This window comes from Schistocerca piceifrons, chromosome 3 (assembly GCF_021461385.2).
Source record: "Schistocerca piceifrons isolate TAMUIC-IGC-003096 chromosome 3, iqSchPice1.1, whole genome shotgun sequence".
NCBI classification, from domain to species: domain Eukaryota; kingdom Metazoa; phylum Arthropoda; class Insecta; order Orthoptera; family Acrididae; genus Schistocerca; species Schistocerca piceifrons.
This window is the reverse complement of record NC_060140.1, coordinates 494,093,311-494,111,999: the sequence shown is the minus strand read 5'-3', so window position 1 is coordinate 494,111,999 and position 18,689 is coordinate 494,093,311. Positions and strand designations below refer to the sequence as shown.

The following is an 18,689-nucleotide window of genomic DNA, read 5'->3' as shown; positions in this document are numbered from 1 at the left end:
CACGCTGTCGCGGCATGCTACCAGTGTTAAAGACTGCGATGGAGCTCCGTATGCCACGGCAAACTGGCTGACACTGACGGCGGCGGTGCACAAATGCTGCGCAGCTAGCGCCATTCGACGGCCAACACCGCGGTTCCTGGTGTGTCCGCTGTGCCGTGCGTGTGATCATTGCTTGTACAGCCCTCTCGCAGTGTCCGGAGCAAGTATGGTGGGTCTGACACACCGGTGTCAATGTGTTCTTTTTTCCATTTCCAGGAGTGTATGTACGTCACTTTCAATGTGATGAAAACTTGATTACATCAATGGCATCTGGAACTCTGATGGTTCGTGGTCTGTAGTATCATACATCATTGTGTATACCCGAACCTTAACAAAGTTATATGCCGGGCAGTCATTTGTTCTGGTAAATGACTGGAGAATCTAGTAAGCATCATCTACATTTTTACCCTTGCTAAAGTTTAAAACTAGTGTCTGTGCCCTCCTTCACATTCATTGCAAACACACAAAGAAGTAAAAAAAGTAGACCAACAAGCAAACACAGAGTCTCATTACCATACCTACCTCCTTAGCCTAACATCCAAATCATTTAGTACTATCTCCAACCACAGTGGTCTGAAAAATCTTAGCTTGATCCCATCACCATTTCATTTTTCTACAAAGCTGCTTGCCTTTCAAGAAACATATGACTTACAAATCCTCATCACCTTTGATCTGAATGCGAGCTTCCAAACACACTGCAATCCACATTGGGTTACAACATATAAACATGTGTCATGTGGGATCAAGACTTTGATTTCTGGCTGATTACCTTCACTAAGAAGTTAGGAGCCTTAAGAGTACAGAATACAGAATCTTCTCTTAGGAGAACTAGTAAGCTCCATCTTAGGATGAATCAGCTTGAGCTTTCGAGGTAGAGCAGGTACAGTGAAGAGCCAGAGAAGTCCTTTTTAGTGTACAGCAGGAGCAAAGCAAGAAGAAGAAGAAGAAGAAGAAGAAGAAGAAGAAGAAAGAAGAGGAAATCTTCCGCCACCACAAAATTACAAGACCACAGCAAGCAGTCCACTGCACTAAACAGCAGAGGAGGTCTGCATAGCAGTTGCAACAATCAAGGAAGGGGCCATTGGTTTATGAATCGCTGGCACGTGTGCTGACCACACCATATTCCAAACTGCACAAGACATCAACACAGAGCTGCCACCTCTCTGACAAATATGGTGAGTGCATCGCAATGTATCATGGGAACAAGGTCTTTGGCCTTGAGAAAAGATGAGAAAGCACCTAATATGAATCTGGAAAATAATGAAGTCCCTGCTCAGCATATAGTCTTGCCTGAAGCATTTAAGTTAATTCCGAGAGCTTTTGATGGAAATACAAATGAACTTCGAGAATTCACAGACAATTGTGACTTAGCATTAAAACTAATGCTAAGCCCTAGTCATAGTGTGCTATTAATATTTGTTAAGACTAGGATTGTGGGTGCAACTCGAGGTAAACTACTTGTATGAAATTTGACAGCAATATGGGCAGATGCGATGGGAATTTTATTCGAGAACTATGAGCAAAATGTACTTTGTATTACCATGTGTTTCTCTAATAGGCACAAAAGGGCCAAAAGTATGGCCAAATGGGAGAGTTGCACTGACACACTGCAGCACCAATTTCGATAAGGCGTCCATGGAGTGATGATGGATTCAGACATCCTGGGCTGCCAAGCTCTATTGGGGAAGATGGCACAAGCAGTGTTTATACAGGGAATCGAAGATGAGATTATAAAAAGAGTCATGAGAACGAGTGGAGAGGATTTAAAGTTAGCGCAAGCAGTGGATCTTATATTAACAGAAGAAGCATCCATCACCTCTTGTAAAGAAAAGTTCAATGAATCCAGTCATCCAGGGGATTATTTTAAACGTAAGAGAAGAAGCCATCATGCAAGGAACTGCAATATGGAGAAACACACCAGGAAAATAGACACCATGTAGCTAAGTTTTAGTGGAGCAAGAAACGGACACCCCACCCTCCACCACAGATGAAAAGGATAGAGGAGATTCTACACAGAGGTCAACATAGGGAAACTGGATGCATGTGACCGAAGGTGGGTCATCAATGCGATCTTCAAGGGCATCCAGGGCCATGTAATAAGGCAAGACTCATGATATGTTACATTTGTGAAGAACCAGTACACTTACCCTGACAGTATAATGCAGATGCTAGGCTAGCAAATAAGAAGTCTCAGAAAACAGGAAATGAAAGAACCCCACAAGTATGCAGTCAACTCATGACACATAGCTGTACTCAGTATTCTGCAAGGGTAGAATTAATTTCATATGTATATGATGCACATGAACCACAACTTTCACAGTAGATAGTGCCACTCAGGTTACCGTAATAAAAGAATCAGCATTGAATAATAGTATGGTGGGCAATAACACCGACAAAATAGTAAAACTTACAGGGATCACTAAAGAAGTAATATAGAAACATGCGAAGCCACGAGATTAACACTGAGGTTAGGAAATGATGTACATATGGAACATACGTTTCATATAGTAGAGGATGAATTAAATGTCCCATACTCAAGGAATCTCAGGCAGAGACTTCTGTGAGAGTTGAAAAGTAATCATACATTACACAGTGTAGATGCTATGGGTCAAGTGCAGACTTGTAGAGTTACAGATGTAACTGGAACCAACTGCTGAATCTCGCAGACTGGGTGAGAGCCGCAAAGAAAGGAAGTGTGTCCCATGGAATAGAAATTAGGTAGCTGAGAAAAACAGGTTGTGAAGGCAAATGTGACACCAGCTATACCGATAGGAATACAGGAAGGATCAGACTTAAGAGTCAAAAGAGAAGAGAGAGCTCCAGAGTGAGAAATCAGAAGAAATAAGCAGTAAGACACCACATCTAAGGGAAAAAAGGAACAAAGGTAGGCGGCATATGGAAAGGAAAGTGAGCCTGTGTAACTTATACAAATAGGCCCATACGAAGAAAAGATTTTAAGGATTAAGGTGCAGATCACAGATCTGACTGAAAGAAGCAGTGATTGCAAACAGCCTAGATAACCATGCAACGAGCCACTTGTGTCACAAGTATTTTGAATGGCACAAGAGAAAAAGTTATAATGAAATGTCCAAGACTCAAAACAGATGCAGAGCCTATCATGGGAGAATGTCACTTACAAAATTTAGCTTCAGTGGCACAAGACAGATGGACACAAATTAGCAGATTTACGGAAATGGTTTGAGTAGATAACTGAAATGACAAAGAAAGGACTTCAATTACTGAACTATGTATTGCACCACATCATGATGTGTTTTACCTACTCGGAGATAGAGTAATACACACTGAGATGGTGCAGCATGACAAAGTTAATTTCAAGTTGGAAGTCAGATAAGAAATGTTTTTTATGTTCGCCTAGGGGTGGCAGGAAAACACAAATATGATAGTCATTAACATCTGCAAGCCTTTAGAGCCAATGGCTCATTCCTCCAGTAGAAAGGGGGGAAGGAAGAGGGATGAAGGAAAAGAATAGATGATGGAAAAGAGGGAATGAAGGAAAAGAGGGAATGAAGGAAAAGAGGGAATGAAGGAAAAGAGGGAATGAAGGAAAAGAGGGAATGAAGGAAAAGAGGGAATGAAGGAAAAGAGGGAATGAAGGAAAAGAGGGAATGAAGGAAAAGAGGGAATGAAGGAAAAGAGGGAATGAAGGAAAAGAGTGAATGAAGGAAAAGAGTGAATGAAGGAAAAGAGGGAATGAAGGAAAAGAGGGAATGAAGGAAAAGAAGGGATGAAGGAAAAGAAGGGATGAAGGAAAAGAAGGGATGAAGGAAAAGAAGGGACGAAGGAAAAGAAGGGACGAAGGAAAAGAAGGGACGAAGGAAAAGAAGGGACGAAGGAAAAGAAGGGACGAAGGAAAAGAAGGGACGAAGGAAAAGAAGGGACGAAGGAAAAGAAGGGACGAAGGAAAAGAAGGGACGAAGGAAAAGAAGGGACGAAGGAAAAGAAGGGACGAAGGAAAAGAAGGGACGAAGGAAAAGAAGGGACGAAGGAAAAGAAGGGACGAAGGAAAAGAAGGGACGAAGGAAAAGAAGGGATGAAGGAAAAGAAGGGATGAAGGAAAAGGGCTGATGAGTTTAGGAAAAGGGATAGAATTCAGAAAAGTCACCCAGAAAGATACATCTGAGGACACTTAGTGGATGGTATGAGAAGTAGAGACTGACTGTTGGTGTCTGCTCTGGTCTTGTTCACTTCCCTGGTAACTTACAGTTTTCAGGATATACAAGTAAGTTATGTTCATAAGCATAATTTTCTGCCTGATGTTATGGTCTTGCTGCAGAAATACACGTACTCTGCTACAGATTCTCCACATATTTGTGGAGTCCACATTATTTCTGGAAATAAAGTGAAGTATTCATGTTTTGAGGCCAGAAGGATTTTCACATCTATATCCATAGTCTGTAACAGCAACTGCTATAACAGTACACAAAATGTTAAGCAGAATATTGTGGAGCGCTAGGCAGAACTAAAAGGTTAAACAGTTAATGTTTGGGTATAGAGAACACAGTGAATACAGTATTGTCCAGGATACTTATGAAGTTTGAAATCCACTTATGAAAATCCTCATGTGAAGGATACTACTGTAGAGATTTTCTTTCCTCAGTAACCATCAATAGCGAGAAACTAGCGCGTGGGAAAAATGTTTTGATCAGATCTATGTGCCACAGGAGTCTTAGATCTACAACCACAGTTGTAGCTGTGGAGACTGCAACCACCACCACCACCACCACCACCACCACCACCACCACCTCCTCCTAAATTAAGTACACAAAACCATTCCCTTTGGTCTTAAATCTGTTTGAATGCAAATGCTGGCACAATACAAAGAAAGATTAATCAGTCTTTCTCTTTACAGATGCTCCATAATCCTAACATGTGGATCTAATCAGACCAACTATCATTAATCACTGTAATGCCCACTTTACTCTTTGTCCTCAAGCTTGCAGACAGTACTGATCAATTCTGTTTCAGACTTTCTTATTTGCCTGTGTTTGTTGTAGGTTAACAGGGACAGTTACCAGTATCGATAGGTATACCAATGGAGAGTTGGTCAATATGCATTGAGCATGATGGTTCCCTGAATGCAACAGAAGGTAGACACAATGACACTATGCTAAGCCATTGCTGCAGTGGTGCAAATTGCATCTGCCGGACGGTTATTGAATTACCCTGTTTTTTTGTATTCTGCAGTTTGGTGAGTACACATTACAGGATATGTCACTGTTGTGAAGGTAATTTCATAGAACCAAACTTAACTGGGGAAAAAAAAGTACATCATAATTACATGGTTATGAGCCTTACACCAAAATACTCAGAAAATATACCTCAACAACAACCGAAATTTTGTTGCTAGAGTTTTGACTCAGCCTGAATCATCTGCTGTAGGACACACATTATGAAATTACAGTGTCTTATAATACAGCCAAGCACACGATAATGAAAGGAAGCTATCATGACTGTTTAAGTACCCTTCAAGGTACTTGCGTATTGCTTTTGGATTTGTTAAAGGTAGGATCTCAAAAATCTAGCAAATGTTCTCCAATGCACTATTAAGTCTCACTGTCATAAACAAGAAGTCACTAACTGACCTCCAAAATTAGTTAACATTTGGCTCGTAACACCAATATGCTATAGTAAGGGCGACAGGAAGAGAAGGTGGTGTCTGCCACCCCCCCCCCCCCCAACATAAACACAGCAGCAATAGAACACACAAGACGCATCACCAATGAAACATTTTGCACAGAGCACTGAATCAACTACTCACCTTAATCTTTTACTTTCAACTTGTGCATCTTTTACAGCCACAGACTCTTGTCTATTTCCACCTGTGCACTTGTCACTTACAACGGATTCAGAAAGCTGTCTTTGTGCCACATTTTTTTTACTAGATTTCTTCACTCTTTTCTTTGACTTTTCTGGAACTTTGGTTTTACTGGAAGTGTGAGAATGCTGCAAGATTTCAGGTTTTGTAGCTTGTTCGTCAACTGGTTCAGAATGAAAAATTGTGGACATGGAGACATTACACATTGACACACCACCCTCTTGTAACTGGATAGCCCGTACATGTTCACAGACGCACTGGATGTTACTAGTGGTTTCCTTTTCATCTCCTGCAGCTGTGCTGTAAATTGATGAGAAACTTACATAAATGGTTATCCTTGTTTCACAGTCCTATGTTAAACATGGGACAGTGTGTTATTTATAGTTAAAAAGTTACATACAAAATTTTCATTAGCAATCATGAAGAAACAAAAGATTTTCTGCCAAAAATTATACAACAAAATTGAATTCATTATTCAACAACATGCTGCCAAGAGCTATTTTATATATCTTAGTTAAGGTATTAATAACCCAATTCAAATTCAATAAGCAACTGCTACTTCATTCATCTTAAAGAAAGTATCAGTTTCCAGATAGTTTCAAATGCAGCTACAGATGACAGTACAAAGTATATCAGTTGCATCGGTACCTGGCTACTCCAAACAGAATTGGTAAATGAGAACAAAAAAAATCTCCATATCTCTGTATGATAACTTTTAGTATTTACCTTTTAATTTTACAATTGAAGTCCTTATATAATATGGATGTGGGAGGCAGTAGTATAGTCCCCAATACCACATCGTATTCACTTTGCACATCAAAGTGTACAACAGCAATAATAAATGTAATGCTTTGTAAAGAGAAAATAACTAACGTAGAACCATGAGTTTGGATTCCACTGGGACCATGTGCTCAATGGGTTCAATATTAGTATTATAAACAAGAAAATTGGCAGCAATGCTTGTAAGATGTTTCAAATCACTTATTACAGCAAATCAGTTTCAGCCACTGTGTGAACATCTTCAGTGCTAAAAAAGTATGACATAAAATTACACATGAAGACCATATAATATATTACAGATATTAGTCACACTGAGTACATTACGATTATGATACATAGTACATACCCAATATTAAAAGATTGAACACTCATGAAATAAAAGCAAATATTACAACTTCGAAATGGTGTCAATACAGAAGAACATCTATAAAATCAGTAAGTTAAGCATACTGACAAAGTCTCTCACATGCATTAATGCTGGATGACTAACAAAGAAACGATACAAATGATCCAATTACACAGAACTAAGGATTTGAGACTTCTAGGATAAGTATTAATACTTATTTCAAATTGGTATCTCCTTCTTGAGTATAAATAATCAATGCGTCTAAGTCAACATTTAGGTAGCAATAAAAAATAATCATCATTTGAGTTATGCAGAAGCAAGAAACATAGCAGTTCAGTTTTTACCATTCAATATTCAAGGGCATTATGATATAATTATTGCCTGATTTGTCTTATCTAACCATACTCAAAACCTAACCTTAATTCCAATTATAGTGCACATAAGAATGACAAATATAAAACAGAAAGAATCCTCCAATTGGACATTAGTAACAAATATAGTTTTTAATACAAATTCTATTAGCATGGAAACTATACAGGGTGGTCCACTGATAGAGACCGGGCCAAATATCTCACGAATTAAGCATCAAATGAGAAAACTACAAAGAACGCAACTTCTCTAGCTTGAAGGGGGGAAACCAGATGGCGCTATGGTTGGCCCACTAGATGGCGCTGCCATAGGTCAAACGGATATCAACTGCATTTTTTTAAATAGGAACCCCCATTTTTATCACATATTTGTGTAGTATGTAAAGAAATATGAATGTTTCAGTTGGACCACTTTTTTCGCTTTGTGATAGATGGCACTGTAATAGCCACAAACGTATAAGTACATGGTATCACGTAACATTCCGCCAGTGCGGACGGTATTTTCTTCGCGATACAATAACCGTGTTAAAATAGACCATTTACAAATTGCGGAAAAGGTCGACATCGTGTTGATGTATGGCTATTGTGATCAAAATGCCCGAAGGACGTGTGCTATGTATGCTGCTCAGCATCCTGGACGACATCATCCAAGTGTCCGGACCATTCGCCGGATAGTTACGTTATTTAAAGAAACAGGAAGCGTTCAGCCACATGTGAAACGTCAACCATAACCTGCAACAAATGATGATGCCCAAGTAGGTGTTTTAGCTGCTGTCGTGGCTAATCTGCACATCAGTAGCAGACAAATTGCACGAGAATCGGGAATCTCAAAAACATCGGTGTTGAGAATGCTACATCAACATCGATGCACCTGTACCATATTTCTATATACCAGGAATTGCATGGCGACGACTTCGGACGTCGTGTGCAGTTCTGCCACTGGGCACAAGAGAAATTATGGGACAATGACAGATTTTTTGCATGCGTTCTATTTAACAATGAAGCGTCATTCAGCAACAGCGGTAATATAAACCAGCATAATATGTACTATTGGGCAATGGAAAATCCATGATGGCTGCAACAAGTGGAACATCAGCGACCTTGGCGGGTTAATGTATGGTGCGGCATTATGAGAAGAAGGATAATTGGCCCCCATTTTATCGATGGCAATCTAAATGGTGCAATGTATGTTGGTTTCCTATGTAATGTTCTACCGATGTTACTACAAGATGTTTCACTGCATGACAGAGTGGCGATGTACTTCCAACATGATGGATGTCCGGCAAATAGCTCGCGTGCGGTTGAAGCGGTATTGAATAGCATATTTCATCATATTTCATGACAGGTGGATTGGTCGTCGAAACAACATACCATGGCCCGCACGTTAACCAGATCAGACGTCCGCGGATTTCTTGCTATGGGGAAAGTTGAAGGATATTTGCCATCATCATCCACCAACAACGCCTGACAACATGCGTCAGCGCATTGTCAATGCATGTGCGAACATTACGCAAGGCAAACTACTCGCTGTTGAGAGGAATGTCATTACACGTATTGCCAAATCCACTGAGGTTGACGGACATAATTTTGAGCATTTATTGCATTAATGTGGTATTTACGGATAATCACGCTGTAACAGCATGCGTTCTCAGAAACAATAAATTCACAAAGGTACATGTATCACATTGGAACAACTGAAATAAAATGTTCAAACATACCTACGTTCGGTATTTTAATTTTAAAAAACCTACCTGTTACCAACTGTTTGTCTAAAATTGTGAACCATATGTTTGTGACTATTACAGCGCCATCTATCACAAAGCGAAAAAAGTGGTCCAACTAAAACATTCATATTTCTTTACGTACTACACGAATATGTAATAAAAAATGGGGGTTCCTATTTGAAAATACGCAGTTGATATCCGTTTGACATAAGGCACCGCCATCTAGCGGGCCAACCATAGCGCCATCTGGTTTCCCCCTTCCAGCTAGACAAGTTTCATTCTTTGTAGTTTTTTCGTTTGATGCTTCTTTCGTGAGATATTTGGCCCAGTCATGATCAATGGACCAACCTGTATAGGCCTAGTGTAGTACCACTAACAACTCTGTTGAGGACACTTGTCTAGTAATGGACTTCACTACCAGAACTTGCACACCACATTGTTCAACATAACTTATACACCTAAACAACAGACATCAGATTATCGAAAAGTAGCAATGGTGATCTGAATCACTACTTGTTCTGAAATGATGTCCAACAGCTTTCCATCATTATATTGCAATAAAGTTAGTCTGATTTTTTAAAAACATGATTGTAATAATCATACATAAAAAACCAGGAGCAAACTCTATATATCTTTCAGCTTGTTTTAGACAAACAAAAGCCTTAAAAATAAAATGCTAGTTCAGTGAATTAGCCAGAAACAGCTGGCCCCCATGTCATTTTTGCTGGTCACCTCCAGTTTTGTGTAGAAATAAATGACGTGAATGTCATACTAAATGTCAACTATCTCAGAACATTAATGAATAGAGAATAGATACTGCTGGAGTTGTCGAACGTACAGTGATGGTGTCCACCTTTCGACCTTATGAACACTCTCTATTAAATATTGCCTACCTTTCAGAGCCTGTAACGTTCTTGTTCTCGGGCTTTCTCTTCTTTATCCTGTGTCTTTTCTTTCATTTTACTTCAGTGCAGACAATGTCACCTTCGGCCTCTTCTAGACAACTTACACCAACATTTATCAAGTCTTCCGGTTTTACTGTTATATTGTCTGTCTCGGTAACTGTAAGTTCTTTCGTAACATCTGATAATGTTTCCGTAATTTCAGGAAAATCTCTGCTATCTACTGGAATTACACCCATGTTTTCACCCATAACATTAACTGTCTTACTGAAAGCGAAATAAAACTTCTAAAATCTTGCTCAATGGGTGCAATATTAGTATTATAAACAAGAAAATTGGCAGCAATGGTTGTAAGATGTTTCAAATCACTTATTACAGCAAATCAATTTAAGCTAGTGTGTGACCATCTTCAGTGCTTAAAAAAGTATGACATAAAATCAGACATGAAGACCTTATAATATATTACAGATATTAGTCCCAATGAGTACATTACTGTTATGATACATAGTACATACCCAATATTAAAATCTCGAACACTCATGAAATAAAAACAAATATTACAACTTCAAAATGGTGTCAATACAAAAGAACATAACAGCTAATGAACAAATGTTAAACTGAGCTTGCAGCTTACAATCACATGCAGCAAAGCCAGTTTATTACATTACATAGGCATCACAGTGCCCTCTTTATTCAAGTAACACATTACATATGATTTTTTTTTTTAATTGTCAACATTTCTGAGCTCTTCCACTATGGAGAACTCATATTGGAAAAACATATGCTGGCTTCCTCACACAACTCAATTCGGTATATTTGTCAGTAGAAGTCCGAGAGTTAACATCTTGTGTTAATGTTCATTCAATATCCTATGGAATAAGAAAAGCTTTTCAAGTACACAAAGAGAAGTATAAGGAGCTCACCACCATCTTGTACCACTGTGAACAATACTTTCTCCTGGCTGATGTTAAACTGTGCTTTCGAGGTGTACGCTCATCTACAAGACCAACTTGGTATGAATTCATTTTCTCTTTGGTCTGCAGAGGCTAGCATGTTTGGGAAGTGGCAACTATCATAGAAGTCTCCGTGACCCTTCATCTCTGTTGCAGGGGTGAGGCTAGGGTTACATATTATGAGATATATTGTTGAGCTATAACCGTAGGCAGCACTAAAATATATTAAAGCTCCTGTGTTTAGCAAGTAGAGTTCTAATTCAGAGGTTAAGCTTTCTAATAGTTATCCTATGTTTTTTTCTTAGTTGTCCTGTTCCGCAAGTGCCTACTGATGTTGAAATCCCTGAATAATATTTAAGTTGGGGATAACTGTTCCACAAGGCTTGTTACCTCAACACACAATTGGCCATGGTTGGTTATTGATTCTATTATTGCATCAAGCGGCACTTGCTTTCTAAAAGTGTTTGAATGTATGCAGACTCATCCAGATGTCTTCTTGGTATTTCTTCAGTTTTTGCAACAGTTACAGTAATTTCCAACATGGGGAAGGTGATCACCTAATGTGCCTAGTAGGATAAATGCAAGGAAGATCAGGATCAGTCTCAGTGACATCATGGTCATTACATACACAGCGCGTGTTCAGAATGGTTCAACAATGGGGAAGGAAAATGACCACACCTTTTCAAACGAACCATCCTGGCATTTAACCGGCATAATTTAGTGAAACTATGATATCTAAATCAGGATGGTCAGACTGGGATTTTAACCGTCATCCTTTAACTGTCACCCTCCCGAATGCGACTCCAATGTGCTAAGCACTGTGACACAACTGAGTGTTGGCCTTATACTGCATACAGGTTCATCTGCATTCAAAGTGGTGGTCAGACTGGTTGCAACAACTAAATTACATTTTGGTTTAGGTATTTACTTTGCTATTTCTTTCTTATTATTTATGCAGGGTTTGGGCTCTAGTTGGAATTTTTCAGTTTTAACATGTGAAGGTGATAACTGGGCTATTCTGTGACTTGACACCTGTGACACTTACGACCAATGGCCGATGTCGGGCTGTGGATCTGCTCCATTTTGGGAGTGCATCTTGGTTGATGAGCCAGTCTGTGATGGCACTACAGGAAGCAAATCTCGAGGTTATTCCAGATGCACCAGTGTTGACCTCTCAGCTACTGCCATAGGTTTGGGAGTTGAGGTGGTTGGTGAAAATGATGCCTGAATCTGTACTGACTGCCACAGTTTTGGCACAGAGCATAAGGAAGTGGTAGGTTTTTTGCCATTATATCTGCAGACAAATGGTTCACTTTAGGAGATAGTGTAACACTACCTTCTGCAGCATATGTAGGAGATTTCAGCATACCTGATATACATATTGATCAGGGACATCATTTCTGTAAGTACAATGGGAATGGTAGGAACACATGTGCGAGTATAGTATGCCTGATATAGATGGATGGTTACTGGAGTTCTCTGATCACTAGGCAGTGACCCCAGTGAATACAACAACCACAGAACAATGAGTGGTGGAAGTGGCACTGAGGTAAAAGGCAAGGTGTGCAAATTTTTATTGGATATGGGATCAACGCTATCTGTAATCATCTGTGGATTGCTCTGTCCTGGGAATATGAGCCTGCCATGTGCGCAACGGGTGGACATAAAATAAGTACATTGAGTTTTACATTGGTAGTTTTTGTAATTAAAGAGGATGGTTTACAAGCAAGAAGAAAGTACTTCCCCGAATCTGTGGCATTTATAACACCATTCACAGAGTAGTAGTTGTGGTTTTCACTGGAGATTTGATGCAGCTCTCCACAATTGTCTATCCTGTGCACAACTACTGCAATCTACATCCATTGTAACTTACTTACTACAATCAAGCATTGGTCTAAATCTACAATTTTTACTTGCCGAACTTCCTGCTCTTGCCAAAGTGATATTCCTTAACGCCGCAGGATTCTTTTAGTCAAGTTATGCCACCAACTCCATTTTCAATTCAATTTAATGTCCCCTGCCCCTCATATAAGGTGACTCGTGAACAAAACAATGCCCTCTTCTTTTGAGTTGAAATACCCCCATCATATGTCAACATTTCCCACATTCAGGCATTTGTGAAAGTTATTGCCAAACTGTAACACCAAAGCTTTGGAGTGGCAAGAGACAGTAGCAAATACATAAGCATTACTTCCAAAATATCACTTACGACAATAAAGGGAAAAAGATAGATTGCTACTCACAATAAAACTGACACACTGAGTACAGATAGGAACAACAAAAAGATTGTTATGCATTTAGCTTTTGGCCAAAGCATCCTTCAGAAACAGACACACATTTGTCACAGTAGCAAGCACAATTCACGCACAAATGACCACCATCTTCCGCAGCTCAGATCAGAATGTGACTGCCACATAGTACAGAAGCAGTAATCTGCAGGTTGGGGAGGGGGGGATACAGGGTTATAGTATAACTACTAAGTGATAATAGTGCATTACAAAATTAGCTATAAAAGCTAAATGAGGCAGAAAAGGCCAGTGTTCCAGTGGGAACAGCTCCACAAGGAAGTATATTACTGTTCAAGTGCTTGCCCATACCCTAGAGAAATAACCAACAGACAATACCAATACTATCACTCAACCATACTAAACCAAAAAAAAATATGATGCACATTGTGGGAAACACTGTTATTTCTGTCATGTGTTAAGGGCAGGGGTGCACTGGAAAAGCCCAACAAATGAAACACTGAAATAGCTCTCATCTGGTTAATTAGAAATTAAGTTAGCCAATTGGGCCATTAAGAACACAAATTCAAGTGGCCCACCAGAGACCATGTCACCAAATGCATTCTTCATTTGGTTTCCTAGAACCGAACAAGAGGGCAATACAAAAATTGGACACAGGATGGTATTAAGGATGCAAAGGACGAGCAGTCTTGCACACTATTATCTATGCTATGAAAATGCAAATCATGCCAGCTGCAACTGGCATGCCGGTTGAATTTGCATGCACAATGACATGAATGGCTAACATCAGTGCTAATTAACTTAAAAAGGTATAAAAAATGGTAATGGAAGTAGTATCTGGATTATATTATATAGTTAAAATGAAGTCCACAATACCATAGACCAACACACAGTTCCAAAACACTGTACCAGAAACTTCTCTTGGACTATACAGTTCAAACTAAATCCACAATATCACAACACCACACACAACTCAACAAATCTGATATCTAACACTAGACCTACACACCTAAAAGCAAAGTCCACAGTACCACAAAACCACAACTCACCCATATGATTAACATTGAAAATCTCACCTTATCAACACCAATGTACGAGTAAAAAACTCCACAACACCCACCAATCACAATCTGACACAAATACCAACAACTAACAAAATGGTTCAAATGGCTCTGAGCACTATGGGACTTAACTTTTGAGGTCATCAGTCCCCTAGAACTTAGAACTACTTAAACCTAACTAACCTAAGGACATCACACACATCCATGCCCGAGGCAGGATTCAAACCTGCGACCGTAGTGGCCGCGCGGTTCCAGATTGTAGCGCCTAGAACCGCTCGGCCACCCCGGCCGGCAACAACTAACACCACTACTCAAATATGTATAAAAATGAATGCACTAACACCAATTTCAATAAGCACGAAACACAAAATTATGCACAAAACAATACATAAAACAATAAAAAATTAAACCAAAGTGTCATAAACACGATATCTCAAGCCCCATGTGTAGACTTCTCTAACCAGAAACCCCTCCACATAAGATGCTTCCACGAGTCATGGAAGAGTTTTCGTGAGTTATTAAGGGATTTTTTATTTTGTGTGTTTGGCGATTTTGTTATGTCTGTTTAGTTTGGTGTTTGCTGTGGGAAAGAAGACTAATTTTTTAATTGCTTTTTTGTTAGGTAGAGAGAGATGACAGTGAAGTTCAGGAACATAGCATTACACTCCTAGATGGGTTTTGATATGATGTGTGTGTGTGTGTGTGTGTGTGTGTGTGTGTGTGTGTGTGTGTTTGTTTTGGTTTTATTCTATAGTAATTGTGATGCTTTTAGTGTTGTATATCATGGTAGGTTGTCTGTGTTTTAATGGGTATTGTGAATATGGTGTATTTGGGTTTCTGAGTTGTTGGGGAATTGGTTCCACTTTTTGGAGTTGTGAATGTTGCGATTTTGGTATCAACAGCTGCAGTTGAGCTATGTCAGTCAAAGGAAACTTCCAATTCCACTTTTGGAGTTGAAGCTGTTGTTTTCTTGGTATCTGTAGCTGCAGTAGAGCTATACAGGTCAAGAGAAGTGTCCGATTCCTGTGGTTTTGTTGATGTAGCAGAGTGCTGTAATTTTTTTTTTTTTTTTTTTTTTTTTTAGGTCTATTTGTTTTGGGGTGATGCAGTGCTCTTTTATAGTTGCATATTTAGTTTGCCCCCACCCTAAACCCCCAATTTTCCATGGTTTTGGTGGAAGCATGCAGTGGCTTTACTGTCGTTATTTTGTATACACTGGAAGTAGCCATTCTGCCGCATTGATAACGCAACCTTTCCTCACGATCACTGTGTGAGCGATACATGGAGGGTTGCATTACATTCCTAGTGCCATCATTCAAAGCCAGTTCTTGAATCTCTATTAACAGGCTTTCTCACAATAGTTTACGTCTATCTACAAGAGTCTTCCAGTTGACTTCCTTCAGTGTCTCTGTGACATTCTCCCATGGATCATATAAACCTGTGACCATCTGCACTACCCATTAGTCCTATTTCGTACAGGTCCCACAAACATTCTAGAACCAGTCACTTGAGTAATCTGTAAGCAATCTCCTTGCAAACTGATTGCACTTCCCCAGTATTCTACCACTGAACTTAACTCTACAATCTGCTGTACCCACGACTGACACTATGTGATCATTCCACTTTATATCCCTACAAAGTGTTTCACACAGGGGAACATATGAATTGGCTGATTTCAACAGTAGCTCACTGATATTACAGTCATATGATACTATGTTTTTTCATTTTGTTAAGAGCACAATTTTACATCTCTGAACACTTAAAGCGAGAGAGAGAGAGACGTGTCTGCATGGCAAATCAAATCATTCAAGGTAAAGTTGCACCTTCTTGTTAGCTAGGTCTAACCCATTTCACATATGAGAATATTATTTGGAAATGCTCAATATAAACATAGCAATGAAGAAATATATTTTTATAAAATCAGTAAGTTAAGCATACTGACAAAGTCTCTCACAGGTATTAATGCTGAATGACTAACACAGAATGATATAAATGCTCCAATTAAACATAAATGAGGATTGGAGAATCCAAATATAAGTAGACCTATTAATACTTATTTCAAATTGATACCACCTTCTTGAGTATAAATAATCAATGTGTCTAAGTAAACATTTAGGTAGCAATAAAACATAAACATCGTTTGAGTTATACAGAAGTTAGAAACATAGCAGTTCAGCTTTTACCATTCATTATTCAGGGGCCTTATGATATATTCATTGCCCAATTTGTCTTATCTAGCCATATTCAAAACTTTACCTTAATTCCAATTATAATGCATATAAGAATGACAAATATAAAACAGAAAGAATCCTCCAATTGGACACTAGTAACAAAAATAGTTTTTTGCAGTGCAAATTCTATTAGCATGGAAACTATATAGGCCTAGTGTGGTACCACTAACAATTCTACTGAGGACACTTATCTAGCCGTGGACTTCACTACCAGAACTTGCACACCACATTGTTCATCATAACTTATTTATCCACACAGCACACATCAGATTATCGAAAAGTTACAATGGTGATCTGAATCACTACTTGTTCTGAAATGGTGTCCAACCGCTTTCCATCACTATATTGCAATAAAGTTCGTCTGATTTTTTTAAAAACATGACTGTAATAATCACACATAAAAAAACCAGGAGCAAATTCTGTATATCTTTCAACTTGTTTTAGGCGAAGAAAAGCCTTAAAAATAAAATGCTGGTGCAATGAATTAGCAAGAAACAGCTGGTCCCCATGTGTATTTTTCAGGTCACCTCCAGTTTTGTGTAGAAATAAATGACATGAATAAGATGTCATACTAAATGTCAACTACCTCAAAACAATGAATAGAGAATAGATGCTGGTGGAGCTGTCGGACGTACAGCACTAGTGTCCACCTTTGGACCTTATGAACACTTATTAAATATTGCCTACCTTTCAGAGCCTGTATCGTTCTTGTTCTTGGGCTTTCTCTTCCTTATCCTATGTCTTTTCTTTCGTTTTTCTTCAGTGCAGACAATGTCACCTTCGGCCTCTTCTAGACAATTTACACCTACATTTATACAGTCTTCCGCTTGTACTGTTATATTGTCCGTCTCGGTAACTGTAAGCTCTTTCGTAACATCTGATACTGTTTCCGTAATTTCAGGAAAATCACTGCTATCTACTGGAATTACACCCATGTTTTCGCCCATTACATGGACTGTCTTACTGAAAGCGAAATAAAACTTCTAAAAATTTGCATCAGTAGTTGCAATCACACTGTCGCCGCACAACACATCTCGCACAATTTCAATACACTCCATAAAAAAAAGTACCCTCTACATTACTACCAACAAAACAAAACCGTCTGCTATCAGTTGTACGTCAAATTACTTGTGGGCTCATTGCTCCGTGAAGTAACATCGCTGGCGGTTGACCTAAGATTCTTTCACAAACGCAGATGCGATTTTTTTTTTCTCATGTTCAACATCGAAGCTACTTCTTTCAACTCCTGAACTGCTTGACTTCGCACTGTACTACGTAGTAGTTACCCGAAATAAGACGGTAACTTATATCTTAACTATAATCTGAAATCTTGCACCAGAATATGAGGGAATTAAAAAACAAAGTAGATTAGCGTCTTGTTTCTTTAGAATACTTTGAAATTGAGGGTGACAAAGAGTACTTTGCCTGTCTGAACACAATATAGTCACTGGCATGAAAAATATAAATGTAGTGGATATAAGCTTCCAGCACATGTAATTAGGGGCACTTTGATGAGAGGAGGAGTTGCTATAAGAGTAAAAATTTATCACAGGGTGAAAAATTTAGGAACTAAAAAGTTCTGTGTAGTGCAACATACAGAAGAACGTGCGTGTGAGCATAAACTAAATAATGATACTTTTATAATTGTAGACGTATGTTTGTCCCCATTCGGAAATTTTCAGCAGTTTTTGAAAAACTAGGATTCTCCGTTATACTGTCTGTCAGACAGAGGGAAGCAAATTAGTGTTTGTAGGAATTTCAATGTAGATTTTCTGAAAGAGTCCGACAGAAAGCTTTCCCTTGAAGTATTACCACAGTCTAACTGTGGTATTACTTGGTTCTTTCAATTGACATCAGTTACTGGTTTTCCCACCCGAGTGGTAGACATAAGCAGCACACTGATAGAAAATATCATGAGTGATAAAATACCAGTGGTTATGAGGTTCAGAAAAGACTCTTTTTTAGGGTAGCAAGGACAGAAAGAAACCAAATTTTAAGATAGGTCACGACTAAGACAAACCTTCAGTTTGAGAAAGAAACCAAAAAACATAATTCTTGCTTATTACTTCAGCATAAACAGCTATTCGTTAAGAACTTTCAACAGTCATCAGATATTTTAGCTCTACCCAATTTTAACTCAGTCAGTGTGAAATGTCAGCTATCTTTATTGTATCAAAATATTCGAGGACTGAGAAATAAAATT

At 38.9% G+C, this 18,689-nt stretch overlaps 1 protein-coding gene across 1 annotated transcript in view; it reads right to left on the bottom strand.

Annotated features, from left to right (window-relative positions):
* LOC124790100 (DIS3-like exonuclease 2) overlaps positions 1-17,618 on the bottom strand; it is a 227,914-nt gene extending 210,296 nt beyond the window's left edge. The window contains exons 1-2 of the mRNA XM_047257666.1: positions 17,174-17,618; positions 5,819-6,175 (exon numbers count right to left, since the gene is read on the bottom strand). Of these exons, the coding sequence (XP_047113622.1) occupies positions 5,819-6,175; positions 17,174-17,433 (617 nt within the window). The 5' untranslated portion in view covers positions 17,434-17,618. The remainder of the gene's footprint in view (positions 1-5,818; positions 6,176-17,173) is intronic.
* Positions 17,619-18,689: the final 1,071 nt, after the last annotated feature.